This window comes from Eleutherodactylus coqui, chromosome 6 (genome assembly GCF_035609145.1).
Source record: "Eleutherodactylus coqui strain aEleCoq1 chromosome 6, aEleCoq1.hap1, whole genome shotgun sequence".
In the NCBI taxonomy this organism is placed as follows: Eukaryota; Metazoa; Chordata; class Amphibia; order Anura; family Eleutherodactylidae; genus Eleutherodactylus; species Eleutherodactylus coqui.
In genome coordinates this window covers 183,462,146-183,478,844 of record NC_089842.1, presented here as the reverse complement: position 1 = coordinate 183,478,844, position 16,699 = coordinate 183,462,146, and the positions used below count along the sequence as shown (strand labels likewise).

Below are 16,699 nucleotides of genomic sequence, written 5' to 3'. Positions count from 1 at the left end.
TCCTACTACGAGTTTCCATGGGCTGCATGGACAATGGCAACACCCTTGAATTCCTGGACAATCTCTTTGATTTACAGGGTAGATTTGATTTCCTCCTTCTGGAGCAGACCTAATTTGCATACTTTTTTTCCCAGGGGGCATTGCTTGTAAAAAGCATTTATCTCAGCTGAATCTCTTAAAGTAGAAAGCTTCTTAAGCCCCACTGACACTGATAGATGATCGCTCAAAAGTCGCTCAAACGATAGTTTGAGTGACAGTTTTGAGCGATAATTTTTGCATACTTTATAGAAGCTAAGTAGCTATTATAGAAAATGCAAGCGAAACAGGACACCACCGCGGCCGCTAATAGAGGAATACAGCTGCTTTGCATAAATAAACAGCCGTATTCTTCTCCACTCTGACTGCCAGTGTTCCCACTGTGAATTCACAGCAGGACACAGGCACAGAGAATCTTATCAGCGCAGCCGGCTGATAACAGCTGATTGCTCAATTCTAGCAAGCTGGAATTCAGCGATCAACGACTTGTGCGTGAAAACTGCACGATGTCCCTGCATTTAGACAGAACGAGAATCGCTCAAAAGACAGCTTTGAGCAATTTTTGAGCGATTCTCGTTGTGTCTAAAAGAGCCTTAAGCCTCTTTCGCATCACAGTATTTTGGTCAGTATTTTTCATCAGTAACAGTAAGCCAAGACGAGAAGTGGGTCCAAAATACCACAGAGGTGCAAATTTTTCTATTATACTTTTTCTTTGCATATCTTCCGCTCCTGGTTGTGACTTAGAAATACAGTGCTGCCCAAAATACTGCCATGTGAAAGTGACTTTAAAACGCTTGCATGAGATCAGAAGGAGAAAGGGTTACTTTCTTTTCAGACAGATTGAACTTGATGGTCAATGTCTGGTAAGCACTTCAGTGAAGTTAAACTGCAATACTAGACACAGCCCACAGACATAAGTGGCGCTGTTTCTTAATTCATGGTTAAACTTTGTAGTGCTGTACATTAAACTTAGACTTCTAAGGCCGGCTTCACACAAGCGGATTCCTATTGCGGAATCCCCGGTCACCGTTCTTGCGGAGGATCCACAGCAAATCGCACACACTGAAAGGCATGTAAAATTGTTTTTTCACTCACAGTCACCAATTCGAATTGCATATTTCGTGAGCGGAGGAAAAATCGCGGCATGCTCTATTTTGCTGCTGATTTAGCACGGACAGTTTCCATTGAAGTCAATGGAGGCCGTCCGACCTGCAGCAACAATGCATATAGGCTGTGGGTACCTGTGTCATCGCTAAGCGACAGCGTGGGAAACAAACATAAAAAAAAAAACTGCATTGTGCTTGACCGATGGCGAGCCGCCAATCATCTGCACTACAGAAAAATTCAGGTCATCCGCAATATAGAAAAATTCAGGTACGCAGGGTCAGCAGCTGGGCTCACAGCCTGAATCCGCTGCGCATGCGGAATTTGACCCGGTCGTGTGAAACCAACCATGCGGTATGTCCTTGCCACAAGATTTTTAGTACTATAGTGTCAAGATTTGTAAAAACTCCATTCACACTCTGCAGAAGACAACTATGAGGCCAAGGACTTCAATGGGAAAAAACTTAATTTTTTTATCCATAGTAGCACAATATATACAGAGAATTTACACTGCTAGCGGTGGAAACTCTCTTCCGGCGATCACTAATGCAAACTTGCTCCCTTCATAATAGAACTAGGAGAGTCCGGAGTCTTTATCCTTCAAAACTTTATTTGTGATTTGCATTTTGTAATAAACAAACTAAACAATGTGGAAAAAAACAACTATTTTTACCCATCTGAACATGTAAAGCCCTTTGACATCATTAGCACCACTTTGAGATCAGTAGTAGAAACAAGGTAACAATTCTACAAATGTGTTATACTGGAAACCTAAAAATATAGGCACATATACAGGCAATAGTGGTATGAATGAGAATGCATGAATACGGGCTCGTTCACACCTGTGTTTGCTATTTCCCTTTGTGTTCCATCTGGATGTTTCGTTTTTGAAGCACAAAATGGAATTCAATCAGAAATAAGGTTTTTTTTCTCCATTGATTTCAATGGGTTTAAAAAAACCCAAAAAAAACGGAATGCTTTTCATGCGATTCCGTTCCGTTATGGTTACATTTTTGAAATAGGACAATTAGCGCAGGCTGCGGTGCTATCTGTTCTGTTTAGGAAACATCTATTGCAAGATATAGGATTCTGTATTTTTGCAAGCTGTAATTCAAGTTATGTAGAGTCAACTACAAATACATCAGGTGGAGCCTTAAAAAGGGTTTTTAAAAAAAACATGTCTCCCATCCACAGGTTAGGGAATAAATATGTGACTGCTTGGGGTCCTGAGACCACCAACACACCCAAATGCCCCTTGTAAATGGAGTAGTATGCGTATGTGTGACCACCGCTCCATTTACTTCTATGGGAGATTGACGAGCGCATGGATGTCTGCCTGTCAGATACAAGCATGTACACGGATGCTCCATTTACATGCCTCTGTCTCAGGATTGCTGGAAGTCCCAGCGGTCAGACCCCCCAAGCAATGAGATAGTTATTTCTTAAACTGTCTTTAATGGGAAAGCCCAGAAGATACCGGTGAAACTGCAATTATATCCAATATCATTTTCCTTTGCAGATTCATTTCCCTACTTACAAGGGTTTAGGAAGCTGAGATCTGGGGACTTGTTTGACAGGACAGCTGATTATTATAACTAATTTTCTTTCCTTAAACCAGGATAAAATGTCTATTAGCTCCTTACTTTGTTAGTCAGGCAGGATTTACAAGTGTCAAAAATCCTGTCAAACAACTCTTCATATTTCATATTACATTATGGTTCAACATATTTTTATTGAGCATCTGTACAATGGTACCCTGTTTCCCCCAAAATAAGACATACCCCAAAAATAAGCCATAGCCCAATTCTGGTATTGGTTCATCCAGTAATGCATTGATTGGCTGGGTCGAAGAACCAATCACAGCCATCGCTTCATGGAGGCGGGATTTATGAATCACATAACCAAGAAGTGATGTTGTATGAGCAGCCAAGGACTGCAGGAAGCGCTTCAGAGCTGTAGAGAGCAGCGGGACGGGCGTGAACCGAGCTTGCTAGGTAAGTATAATGAGACCTTCCAAAAAAAATGAGACCTAGTGCCTTGTGGGGCAAAAATTAATATGATAGGGTCTTATTTTGGGGGAAACACAGTATAATGCACAAGAAGTGCAATGATACAATACATTTTTCATTATTAATCAAACATTGTTTCATCTCTAATTTGTTTTGTTCATACAGTTTCCAAAATAATCAAGAGGTAGGAACGGCAGATAGGGATGGGAGGAGGAAAAAGGAAAGGGAAAACGAAGGAAAAGAGGATGTGGAGGGTAGGAAAATACACCCGACACTACATGCAAAGGTACCTTTACACAGGCCGATAGCTGTCCGAATAATCACTCAAACGAACAATTTCGGGTGACTGTTGACCCACATACACACGGACCCTGACAAGCCACCAAGCAAGAAGTCACTCAGTTATTGCTAGTCATTCCGTTCCAGTTCACACTGAAAAGCAACGACTGCAGAGCAGCTTCTTGCTAAACAGGAGCCACTCAATCTATGAGCAATTCCTGTTTACTGCTAATGGAGGCGGGTGGCTGGATTGATTTCCAGCCCACTTCACCTCCATTGACGTACACGACTCTCGTTCCTGTATAAAGACCAGGAGTGATAGTCATGGGTGTGACTGTCATACGCTTATGTACCTGATGGTTGTACTGCGTAATTGTACTTTAACGTAGAGGCAGGCTTACATGAGGGTAGTTTAATAGCGTATTACGTGCACATAATACACAGTAAATAGAGTCAATGAAAGTATATTGATTTTCATTGATGCCCTCCCACTTGTGTATACACATTGTGTATAATACGCGTGTAAAAAAGAACACAGCATGTTCAATTTTACCACGTATAACGCGCGATAGAGGTCTATGGTTCTCTGTGCGCATTTATTAAATGCTGTACATACGCAATTACATTACGTATGTGCGCCGTTTACATGCAACGTCGCTAAGTGATAGAGCAGGAAATTTTAAAAAGAGGAAAACTGTGCATGACAGCGTTTGTGAAATATGCTGTCGAGTGCAGTGAAAAATAGCTGCTATACTCGGTGATACCCTGGGTAACACCGCGGTAAAATGCTGCTTTATACACCCAGCGTTTTAGAACACCCTTGTGTGAGCCCGGCCCAAGAGTAAATAGGAACAAAAAGACAAATGGTGTTCTAAGAGGGGGCAATGCCAGTAAGTGACCAGGCATCCATCACTGTGGAGAATTGAAATAGTGGCCATGGTGACCAGATAGCATGGAGAATAGGATGGCTTATTGTCTCCTGCTCGAATCTCTTTTATGTGCAGTAGGAAATTGAGCGACTCCACCCAAATCAACCTGGAAGGTGGGGCAGTTGACTTCCATTGCCAAAGGATCATCTGCTGTATGGCCAGGATAAGATAAGGTTACAGACCAGAGAGATTGTATGAATTGGGGCGACTGATGAAAAACATCATTTTTCAAATTGGGAGAGTTGGGCAGATACTAAGGAATTAATAGGGCTACCAATTTGGAGATACTGGAACCATACCCCAGCCAGCAGTCTAGCACCTTCAAAATTCCTGACACTGGTCTCAGCCCTGTGGCAGACACTACTTAAAGTTGCCACCTGGCCAGTATGTGACCGACCTGGCCAGTATTTCAACCAAGAGGCTTGTGCCGGTATTTTATTTGTAGAGGCCCCATTATAGGCCAGTAATTACTTGAGCGTACATACCGCACAGGCGCAGCATGTGAGGAGAGACGCCTGCACAGGGCTACGGGAGGTGGAGCACAGCCAGGAAAAGGTGGGCGTCTTAATGTCCTCTTCCTAGTTGGAAGACTCACTAGGTGGCAGCAACGTAATCGTTTCAGCAACCGCGTGCAGGTGAGGATCTGGTGGAGGTGGTGCGCGGCCTAAAATCAATCCCCTGTTGGCCAGCCAATTACATTTCCGCTGGATGGTGTGGCTGCCTGCAGCGATCGCAGACTGCCTGTTGTTCGCTCTCCTTCCTATCAGGTGGGGCACAGACTTGTGGGTTGCAGACTCGCAGCAAGCCTAGATGTATTAGCAAAGACAGCCGGGCCCAGATCAGCTGGCACGGAGTGAGAGACTGTACAGTGCAGTATCAGCTACTGCAGAGCAAGAATGTGCACAGTCCCAGCAGCCAGTAAATAGGCCCCTGACGCATTTGAAGCTACTGTGCCTCAGCTTTCCTGCGAATTCCATTTAGTTCTGTACACAGGAGTTAATGGATTCTGTAGGTAGGCTGAAGCACACCAGCTCCTCTGCTGGTGATGATGGTGGTGCTTGGTTTTCAGGTGCCTAATTACTCTAGACTATGGTGGTCAGAATGGCTAGGCCCCTGAAAACCACACATTACTGCAGCTGCTGCGTCTCAGCCTTCCCAGTTTATCCATTAAATTCTGGCGCCTCTCCAGACAAATTTCGATGTTAATTTACGAATTATGGGACATGTAGGGATGTTCAATGACAGTGTCTGAAACAGATAACTTGAGGAGTGTGTCCATTTGGATGCTAATTCTTCCAAACCAGAAATTGGGCCTATTGTTCCAATTATTATGCCTGCTGAGCTTTTAATGATGATGAAAATAGTAGAACAATCTCCTCCGATGGATGCAATCAGAGTAGATCTTATCCTGTATAGTTCACTATGCATAAAGGATGAAGACAGACTCTTACCTGTTGAGCGCTGCACATTGATAACTGCAAGTATGTCCAGACGGTAAACCAGACAGCAAAGGGCTGAATAGTTTGCTACAAGATACAGTACAATTTTTTACTAGAGCACATAATTACCACATGCAAGGGCTCCACCTGCTGGCCTGATCAAGTAATTTTATTTTTGGCGGTAAAATGTTATGACCAATAACATTTGAGCAAAGCTTCTGTGAAACATGCAAACTAAAATAAGCTATTCAATACTGCAGACAAGATGAAAAAAATGTATTCTTGTAAAGTAATAACAGGAGGACCATTTCATTTAATGCCTATATTAATACTGGTGCTCTTTCATGACTTCTACAATGAAAAGTGGGTGCATACCACGCACTGGATGCCATTGTTCTGGACTGAACCAATCCATCAATTTACTTGAAACTAGTGGCATCAATGTGGTGGTTTCTAGTGAACTGACATGCTATTGGTTTGGCCCAAAAATGGGCACCTCTACTGTGTGTTGGGGATGGATCCAGCAAGAACTGAAATGATTGTGGTGTCATAGCTGCAGGAATAAGATGACCCCTTCCCAGGAACTGTAGTGCTCAGACGGTTTCCTTGGTTAGACAGTACTTGGTTTGGGTTCCTTAAATACTATTTTTTGGATGAAAAGAGACTAAATCTTTTATCCTTTTTCTCTGGCTTGCCCTCTGCGGAAGATGTGGAAGGAAGAGGAAGACTTTTAGACTTTGGATGTTGATCAGATGTCTCTGCAATTGATGTTCTGAGAATGTCAATCCAGATTTGCCGTTCAGCCTACAACATAAATACATGAAATGGTAATGATGAAACTCACCAAAGTTCATTAGTGACCATTCAATTCAAATATGTAGAGGTGGTGTGACGCCTCAGTACAATGCTTATAGGGGAGAGCAACTGTACTTTTAAAAAACTTTTGACATGTCAAAAGTTTTGATCAGCGGTGATCTAGATGCTAAGACTGTAACCGATCACTGAAATGAAGGGGCTCATCCGAGCGCTGTGTGTCCTTGGCTATCTTCACTGCCTGTAGTCTCCTCTCAGGAGCTGAAAATGGATGCCTAAAATTCTAGAGACATGTATACGATTACCTTCAGCTGCCGTGAAGAACTGACAAATTAAGGAGCACAGCGCTCAGATGGGCACGGCAGCCCTTATTTTTAGCAATCAGTGGGGTCCTGGCTCGTGGACCCCCATGGATCAAAACTTTTGAGATGTCTTTCTGACATCAAAAGTATTTAAAAAGTGCAGTTACTCTTTAAAGAGGTTATGCCAAGTTTGAAAAATATGCCATATACACAGGATAAGGGATAAAAATGGCGGGAAACTGCTGTATATAGTCAAGTACAAGCAGTTGGCTATCTTCGGCTGTCCCATTGATTTGGGTGCTTTCACAATCAGTGAAAATCCCAGTTATTGGACCCCCACCAGTCAGACAATTTTGTCCACTATCCTGTGGATAAAAAAAAACCTTTCAATCTTGACATGAACCTTTTAGAACAGAGATAACTTTACAACATAAGTAAGGCTTCTGGTGCTCAATAGGTTAACACATGATGGGTAATTTGTAGATACCCATGTTTGAAGTGCACTTCAATATGTTCTACATACCTCATCTTTTCCTTGGAAGAGCCACTCATTTCCATCATTCAGCCTGAAACATAAAAGCAGCTTTTTAATTCATTGTATGTTCAAAAACAAAAAAAGTCTAAAAAGCAATGCACGTAACCGCAAACATAGTCATGAAAGCAAGTTTGTTTCCCAAGCATCACATGGTCCTGGGCTTTCCATCAAATCAGCATTGATAATATTTGGAGAAAAGTCCAAGGCGCCAGAGATATCCAAAAATAAAATGCAGTCTATATTTATCTCATCCTTTAACCCCTTGAGTGGCGGGTTTCCTACCACCCTGTCGTGCCCACCAGGGCAGGTTTTTTAAAATGGTCTAATTATTGAATTTCAACTAATTTTGCAGTTGCGTCTCAAGAGCCATAACTTTTTCATTTTTCCATTGACATGGCCATATGAGGGCTTTTTTTTTGCGGGACAAGTGATTTTTTAAACAGGGGGGAGGAAAAAAAGAAATGGGGAAAAAAGAAAAAAAGGGGCCATGTCATTAAGGGGTTAAATAATGCATTAACTTCCTTCTCTGGGTCATTACGACGCAAACGGATACCACATGTGTCATTTGATTTTTGATTTTTTACCAAGTAAAGGGAGACAAGTGTTTTTATAATTTTTTAAATAATTTTTTAACTTTTTTTTTTTTTGTCCCTTTAGGGGACTTCCACAGGGACCCATCTGGACCCCTGATCACATTCCGGGGGTCCGATGGTGACAGCCCTTTACATGCTGCAGTGACAGCCCTTTACATGCTGCAGTCACATAGACTGCAGCATGTAAAGGGTTAACACAGCAGAGATCGGAGGTTTTCTCTGATCTCTGCTGTAAGAGCTAGTACCTAGCTGTCCTCTGACAGCCAAGCACCAAGCTCTCCCTGCCACAGAGACCATCGGCTTGCTTCTGACAAACCGATGGTCTCTATGGCAACCTGTAAACAAAGCAGGAGATTGCCGGCACATCGGCAATATCTTCTGCTGGTTTTTCAAAGTCCTGCACTGCTCTATGTGGGTCTGTGCAGGCAGAGCACAGTGCCACAGCTTGTGGCATTGTGCTCTGCAGCTCTCATAGTGATACATAGCCCGGAAATCTTCCGGGCTATGTCGCTATGAGCAGTGGAGCTCGCCCCAGAAAATTTCCAGGCGTGCCACTCAAGGGGTTAAAGGCAAAGTAACACACGTTTCAGCCGCACAGGGCCTTCGTCAAGCAGGTACAAGATAAATACAAGCAAATTGCGAACATACTCATGTGACAAGATGGTGAGGGATACAAAGTGTATGTCAGTGAGACACTAGCTGAGCTTACAGACATACAAATGGTCTATTGGTCTATCTATGTTACTGACGCTTTGATGGTGAGTACTTCATTTTCTACAGTTGTCTATACAGGGTTAGTAAATATTATTTACTAGTTTACCTTAGCCTGAAAACATGCTTTTTCTTCTTATAGTCTGCCACTGCTTCACAAGCTGCACTGCCCAGGAAAAGTGGTTCTTCACCTTGTAAAGTTTCATTTAGGGAAAAACTCTTAAGATCTTTGTAAAAACATAAGTCATTGTCCTTTAGCACACAGAAGACATTGTTCCATGACCTGCAGAAAAGAGAGATTCCATGAATACTTTTTAATTTGTTAATTGTACTTTCATGATTTTATACAAGGAAAGTACCAGCAGCACCGAACCCCCCCCCCCCCCCCTATTCCGGAAGCAAGGGTGCAGCTGTCAGGCAGAGAGCTAAATGACTCCTAAGCGATAGGCCACATAGATGCTAGATCGCCATATAAAGACAGCAATAGAAATATTGCTATCAGATAGAAAGAGAAAGTCTCTACTGAATACTTTTGGAAAAAGCACCTGCAAACACCATGAGAAGTCGCACAAGTGAAGCTGCAGAAAGCAAAAATGTCGTTAAATCTCCAAAAATTTCCAAAGAAGTCTGCAGGAAAGCATGAATCTTCTCCAAGACTTAGCTAAGACATATATTACAGTTAGGTAACACGGAGCAGTTTCAGTTGGACAATTCTCCAGTAATAGCCAACATAAACTGTACAGATTTAGGTCTTGCCATCTAAAAAGGTTATAATGGCATCCAGTTATTTAACAAAAACTGGCATTTATTGCTGTGGCAAAAAATGACACACTGAAATGTTAGTTGTAGGTAAATAAAGTATTTTGAAACACTCTACAATCTGTGTGTTTTTAGTGGCTTTTTGTCATTTTTGGTGTGTTGTTGGGTTTGTGGCATTTTTTTCAAAATCGCACCATGCTGTAGGCATTACTTTTTTTTGCCAATTTTCCATAATTTTTCTATAGAAAAAAAATACACGTGTGTTATAAAAAACAGCTTCTAAAAAAATAGTCTATAAAATAAAATAAGTGGCTGCTTTATAAATGGTTTTCAGGTGCAAAAAGTGCCACAAAAAGGCCACATGAGGAGGTTTAACTATAGCATTGCGTAACACTGAGGCTGAACGAGAGCGAACGACCTAGTGGTGACGTCGCCTGCTCACAACGACCTAGTGGTGATGTCACCCGCTCATACAAACGATAATCGGCTCATCTAAAAGGGCCCATAGAGTTAGCATTTTTTTGTCTGCATAAGTGATGTAATCAGGTGATAAACATATCAGTTGATTGACATGTTTACAGAGGCTGATAATCGTTGAAAGAAACATTTGACCTTAATCCTCATTAAACAATGTAAAAGAGCCTTAAAGGGGTTTTGTAGGGCTTTTTCTCAAGACAGGTCATCAATACTTGATCAGTGGGAGTCCACCGTTCAGAACCCCCAGCGGTCAGCTAATATTGGGCCCATTGTCAGTACGGATGGAGCATGAAGTTGACAACTCCATCCACAGTGCAGTGGCCCAGGTTGGTAATTGCAGGCACAGCTCCCATTGAATTTAGTACATTACCAACCCAGGCTGCGGCAATGCGAACAGAACTGCAAGCTTCCAGCTCTGTCCGCACTGAGAGGGCCCGATATCAGCTGATCGACGGAGGTCCCGTATAGTGGACCTCCGTTGATCAACTATTGATTACCTATCTTAGGTCATCAGCAGTAAAGTCTCGGAAAACCTCTTTAAGTTTGGCCATTTTATGTAAGGGTATTGTACCTGCTTTGAGCTTTCTTGAGTGATCCTTCCAGGTCGTGTTTCCTGAGTAAATATCCTTGCATTTGAATACTGACAGCACTAGGCAGACTTGCTGGAAGAGTCGAAACCTCCTCTGTTACAATTACAGTTGGGTGTAACACACTGTAATCTGTATATTCGGTCTCTTGCTCCCCTTTTGTGGTGTCCCACTCTTCCACTATTACTTGTGTCTCTACAATTATTTCCTGTTTGCTAGGTAGGTCACGATGTAGTACTTCTCTTCCCTATAACATAAGAAGATGAAAGAAACAGGTCATAAAATTTGATCAATGCAGAATCTTTCAATCTTGCAGACAGTATTCTGGGAAGTGAATGTCAGAAAATACTAAACTTTTGAGAAGGTAAAATAAATGTCTTGAGGTCAGTGGGTAAAAAAAATCTAAAAAATAGATACTTGATATATGACAAAATATAATGACATTTTAGCAAAAGAAGAGGCAATGTGTTTGTTAGAGAGCCTCAGATAGTTTTCTGCTCACCTTTGTTGTGTTCATCAAGAGCTTGTAGCGTGATTACGTCCTGCTGCCATCTCAGCAATGCTAATGATCAGATCTTTTATAACTGGGGTTTCCACCTTTGCCTCAAAGAAATCCTGGCCACGGTAAATGGGTGTGTGGTTTGGGGTGTGGTTAGGGGCATGGCTTATAAAGACCTATGTTTTTACCTCCACTATTCTAGTGGAAGCAACCAGTAATTGTGCCCCTTCAGTTGCCCCAATAGTAATAGTGCCTTCAGCAGTAGCCCCAATAGCAACAACGCCCTCAGCAGTGGCTATAATGGAGTCCGTTCAGTTCCCACTCAGATGCCCGCCTTTTGAATGAGTGTAAAAAGCACTACATGCAGCACTTTTTCTTCTGGTTGTTCTGGCCCCACCCTGCTGCTAATTTGGACTTCCTATAAAAACCAGGCCCTAGCACTCCTTCCTTGCATGATTATTGTGCTCCGCAAGCCTTGATCAAGCTTCACTTCTGCCTGCTCCTCTGCTATTCAACTGAGACCTTCTGATACCGACCCCTGGCTTCCATTCTGACAACGCTACCTGTCTCCTCCATTTGTACCACGACACGAAACCTCCTGATACCAACATTTGGCTTCCATTCTGACAACACTACCTGTCTCCTCCATTTGTACCACGACACAAGATCTCTTGATACCGATCTCTGGCTTCCTTTCTGACCACGCTACCAGCCTCCTCCATTTGTACTGCAAACGAGACCTCCCGTTGCTGACCCCTGGCTCATCTCTGACTACTCTCCGGACCTGCGGCTGCTACACCTAAGGCTCCAACCTAGTGCCTGAAAACACTGCACCTGTATTTTGAGCCAGATCTGTGACAGAACCTCCGACCGGAGATTCCAACGTAGATGTGAAACCAGCCTAACACTTGTGGGATTATATTGCAGTTGAAAATAGCTAATGGTGGGGAAAGATGAGGCCATGTATCCATGAATCTAAAGTCAATGGATTACCTTAATAATTTGTGACTTGCACAATGATTTTCAGTACATATGGGTAGCAGTGTTCAGTTTAGTACATTTAGTAGAACCTGAAGAGTTAACCCAATGCACCAAGCTATTAAAACAGAAACAGAAGAATTGTCTAAGCTACACTACCATTGTTTACATTCATGTTTTTTTCAATATGATGCAAACTAATCTGACCCAACTGTGATGTTGGGAGACCACATAGTAGACACGCCAACTACAACAACCAGGAGCGTCTGATGGCACCAACTGGAAGCATGTCAGATTAATATTAATTACTACTGCAATGGAAAAAAGCTAATGTAATTGATTGGTTTGCATACAAAATTGTAACAGGAGAACCCAAGTTTAGTCTGAAGATAGAAGAGTCTGTCTCAGCTTACCTCTTCTCGTTCCTCCACTGTTTGGGTAGGAGTTGGTTCTAAATATTCTCTTTCTTCTCTTGGTTGAACACTGGGGATACAATCATATGAAATGTCTTTACTTTCACCACAGTAGACCTTTTTTTTTTACGAACAATGATATTATAAATCATCTGTTCGGTTGCAGACCATGACATATCCATAAACAATCATTAAAACTGACTCTGGACTGGAGATCAGCTGATCGCTGCGGGTCCAGCTGCCACACTTGTGTAGTTACATGAAATTTTCAGCAAGGCAAGGCATACATGTTGTTATAGGATATCGGCATAATAAATGCCTATAGCTAGTTTTAGAAATAAGGCTCTTTTTGTTGCTAAATAGTGAGCAACAACGAGGGGCATATGTTGAAAGTTTTTCCTTGCACTTTGGGAAGGGGATATTAACCTTTTCATGACCAAGGGTCATCGATGTGGTGACATTTTGCAGTTCTGGTATCCCCACAAAAAAAAAAACATAATTTTTTTATTTTTAAGGTGACATATATATGAGGGTTTTTTTGTGGATGAGTTGTATTTCTCAATGGTGCCATTTAATATAGTATGTAATATATTAAAAGCCTTTTAAAAATTTCTAAGTGGGGAGAAATGGAAAAAAATCTGCAATTGCACCATTTGGGGGTCTTCATAGTACATTAAAAAATGTCATGTTGTCTTTATTCTGTGGGTCAGTACGATTACACAGATACCAAACTTGTATTGTGTTTTTTTTTATAAAGTAAGGCTTAAAAAATATTGAAAATACCTTGAAAAAAATAATAATTTATTTCTATCGCCATCATCTGACCCCCCCATAACCTTTTAACCCCTTAGTGACGGAGCTTTTTTGCTTTTTTCAATTTTTGTTTTTTCCTACTCCCTTTTAAAAAATCGTAGCTCCTTTATTTATCCATCAACGTCGCTGTATGAGGGCTTGTTTTTTGCGGGATGAGTTGTATTTTTCAATGGCACTATTTATTGTACCATATAATTTACTGAAAAACTTTTAAAAAATTCTAAGCGGAGAGAAATGGAAAAAAACGACATTCCACCATCTTTCGGTGCGTCCTATTTCTACGGTGCACAAACTGCAACAAAAACGACCTGATATTTTTATTCTATGGGTCAGTACGATTACTAAGATACCAAACTTATATAGTATTGTTTTTGCTGTAGTACTTGTATTTTTTTTTTAAGATATTTAATTTTTTTCAATTATTTTCTGCGGTCATTTTGTGTGCGCGATAACTTTTTTCTTTTTCCGTCGACGTAGTTGAGCAAGGGCTCATTTTTTGCGGGATCTCCTGTAGTTTCCGATAGTATCAATTTGGAATACATACGACTTTTTGATCGCTTTTTATTGCGTTTTTTCTGGGAGACAGGGTAACTAAAAAAGTGTATTTCTTGCGTTCTTTTTTTTTTTTTTCGAACGACGTTCACCGTGCAGAAAAAATAATGCAATACTTTGATAGATCGGACTTTTACGGACGCGGCGATATCAAATACATATTTTTATTTTATGATTTAGATTTTTTAATAATAGATATAGTAAAAGGGGGGTGATTTAAACTTTTATAACTTTTTTTTTAACAATTAAAAAAACTTTATTGATTTTTTTTTTTACTTTACTTTGAAGTCCCCCTGGGGACTTTAACATGTGATGCTTTGATCGCTCCTGCAGTATGACGTAATGCTATAGCATTACGTCATACTGCTTTTTGACAGGCAGTCTATCAAGCCACCCTGTGTGGATGGCTTGATAGGCAGTCTGTTAAGGCAGCCCTGGGGCCATTAATTAGGCCCCCGGCTGCCATGACACCTGCACGGCTCCCCCGATCTCACCGCGGGGGGGCCGTGCGGGACCCCCGAACAGCGTTCGGGGGATTTAAATGCCGCTGTCAGAATTGACAGCGGCATTTAAAGGGTTAATAGCCGCGATCGGCCGAACTGCTGAGCGCGGCTATTGCCCGCGGGTGTCAGCTGTAATAAACAGCTGACGCCCGCGCTGTATGGAGGTAGATAGCGGCGCTACCTCCCTCCATACACGTCCTGCAACAGCAGGACGTAGTTTTACGATAGCGCCGTCACTAAGGGGTTAAAATTTTCTTGTCAATTGGGCTGTGCGAGGGCTTGTTTTTTGCAAGGCAACTTCTAGTTTGTATTGGTATCATTTTGGGGAACAAATGACATTTATGGTTCAAAAGTATTTTATTAAAGGACTGTAGTACAATGAGAAATGGTTTTACATTCAAAACATGTTTTACTGCAGACTGATACATTTCCTTTGTGCTAACTCAAACTGATTAATTCCTGTGTTTTAATCTATATAAACAGTAATAGGAAAACTAGGTATATGCTCTCACCAGACGTGCTGAGAACTTAACTATGTCCATGGGGAAGGGATAACAAGGAGGGAGGGGTGGGGGTGGAAGTGGTATACCCTACAGCCAAAAGGCCTTATGCTACTTATAGTAATGATTTTATTAAGTGGAGAATAAAGTAGTTTTCGTGGTTATGAGGTTACAACACCAGATGCCAACCATGTGTCCAAGCGGGGTGAAGAACGGAACACTATCCACGCTGCCCATGTGTTGTAGAAACTGGCGTGTTTGTTGTTGCCATCAGCGACAAGCTCTTCCGTATGCATTATATTATCTAATGCTCCTAGCCATAGCAGTCGCGTGTTGGGGATAATTTTGATTTCCATAACGTAGAGATAAATTGACACACGGCTAGGAGAAAGAATCTGAGTGGACTTGCTTTGGTCCTTGCCAGAGAGCCTGGAAGCAGTGTAAGGAGAGCCAATTCTGGGGGGAAGGTCAGGGTGGAGTATAGGCTGTATAGGCTATTTATGTCGTGCCATATAGGAAGGAGTAAGGGGCAGGACCACCATATATGTAAGAAGAAGCCTACACCTCAGGAGCATCGCCAGCAAATGTTTTGGGGACTGGGGGAACATTTTGACCAATCATGATAGAGTTCTGTACCATTGGGGTTAGAAGTTTATAGTCGAGTTCTTGGAACTTGCTCGGCCTAGAAGTATTTTGTGTGAAAATAAAGATTTTGGCCCATTGTTCCTCTGTGAAAGTTTTACCTATTTATTTTTCCCAACCTTGCTTAAATACGAATAGGTCTTTCCCTGTCTCCTCTGCCAGCAAAATATGGTATTCCTGAGAGATCTCTTTTGTAGGTGGAGTGGATGACATGCATAATTTTTCAAATTGAGATAAAGGAGCTATGAGTTGAGTACTAGGACTGAGAGATTGCATGCATGTACGTATCTGTAAATACTGAAACCATGCCCTAGACAACGGGCCCCCTCCGCCTATTAGCTTGCATAGTGAGTAGCGACCTCATACCTGACTCCGAAACCAAGTCACGTATACGCGGCAGATGAGTTTCCAATCTAGAGAGTAATGTGGAACCACTAAACAATGCCATCAAGTTTGGGTTGCACAGTAGGGGTGTGAGTCGGCCAGGTGAGATACCAGACCTAAGTGCGTCACCAGTCTATCCCATGTATCTAACAGATTGCTCATGAATGGTGTTAAATTGGGTATTTGTCGGAATGCTTGACAAAGTAGCCAAAAGATACCCTGTGCTTTTTATGCTGTGGAGTCTTGTTGCATCTCTACCCATAATTTGGTAGAGCGATTATGGATGAGGTCCAAGATACATTTACATGTGGCAGCACCGTGGTATAAGGCGAAGTTTGGCAGACCCACCTCTCCCTTCTCTTTTTTCTGTGTAAGTGTTCTGAAACTGAGCCGTGGTCTGGTGTTACTCCAGAAAAATTTCATTGTGTCAAGTAGTATCAGGGTAATTTGATGGGGAGAGTTTGGCATATGTACAGGAATTTAGGAAGAGAGTCCATTTTTAGCACGTTAATCCTGCCAAACCAGGAAAGCGTAAGGGGTCACCATTTCTGTAAATCTGTCTCTAGTGTCATGAGCATAAGTTTATAATCTAAGTTGAATAGCCGGATCAGCCGCCAAGGACATCCCCAGATATTTAATGGGGTCTTCATTGCAGAGCAGTGGTATTATGAATTTTAATTGGGATGCTTCTTTGGTTGGAAGTGTTATATTGAGAATTTCTGATTTGTGAATATTGACATTGAAGTTGTTGACTTTTCCGAATTTTTCAAATTCTTTTAAGTTGGCTTGGAGAGCTATTCCAAGGTTTATTACATACATTAGGAGATCATCGGCAAATAGAG

At 41.8% G+C, this 16,699-nt stretch overlaps 1 protein-coding gene across 1 annotated transcript in view; it reads right to left on the bottom strand.

The window, feature by feature from the left end:
• Window positions 1–1,732: 1,732 nt before the first annotated feature.
• The window catches only part of SPTB (spectrin beta, erythrocytic), a 112,094-nt gene continuing 97,127 nt past the window's right edge, over window positions 1,733–16,699 (bottom strand). The window contains exons 33-37 of the mRNA XM_066608418.1: window positions 12,464–12,533; window positions 10,558–10,820; window positions 8,860–9,033; window positions 7,435–7,477; window positions 1,733–6,600 (exon numbers count right to left, since the gene is read on the bottom strand). Coding sequence (XP_066464515.1) covers window positions 6,439–6,600; window positions 7,435–7,477; window positions 8,860–9,033; window positions 10,558–10,820; window positions 12,464–12,533 — 712 coding nt within the window. The 3' untranslated portion in view covers window positions 1,733–6,438. The remainder of the gene's footprint in view (window positions 6,601–7,434; window positions 7,478–8,859; window positions 9,034–10,557; window positions 10,821–12,463; window positions 12,534–16,699) is intronic.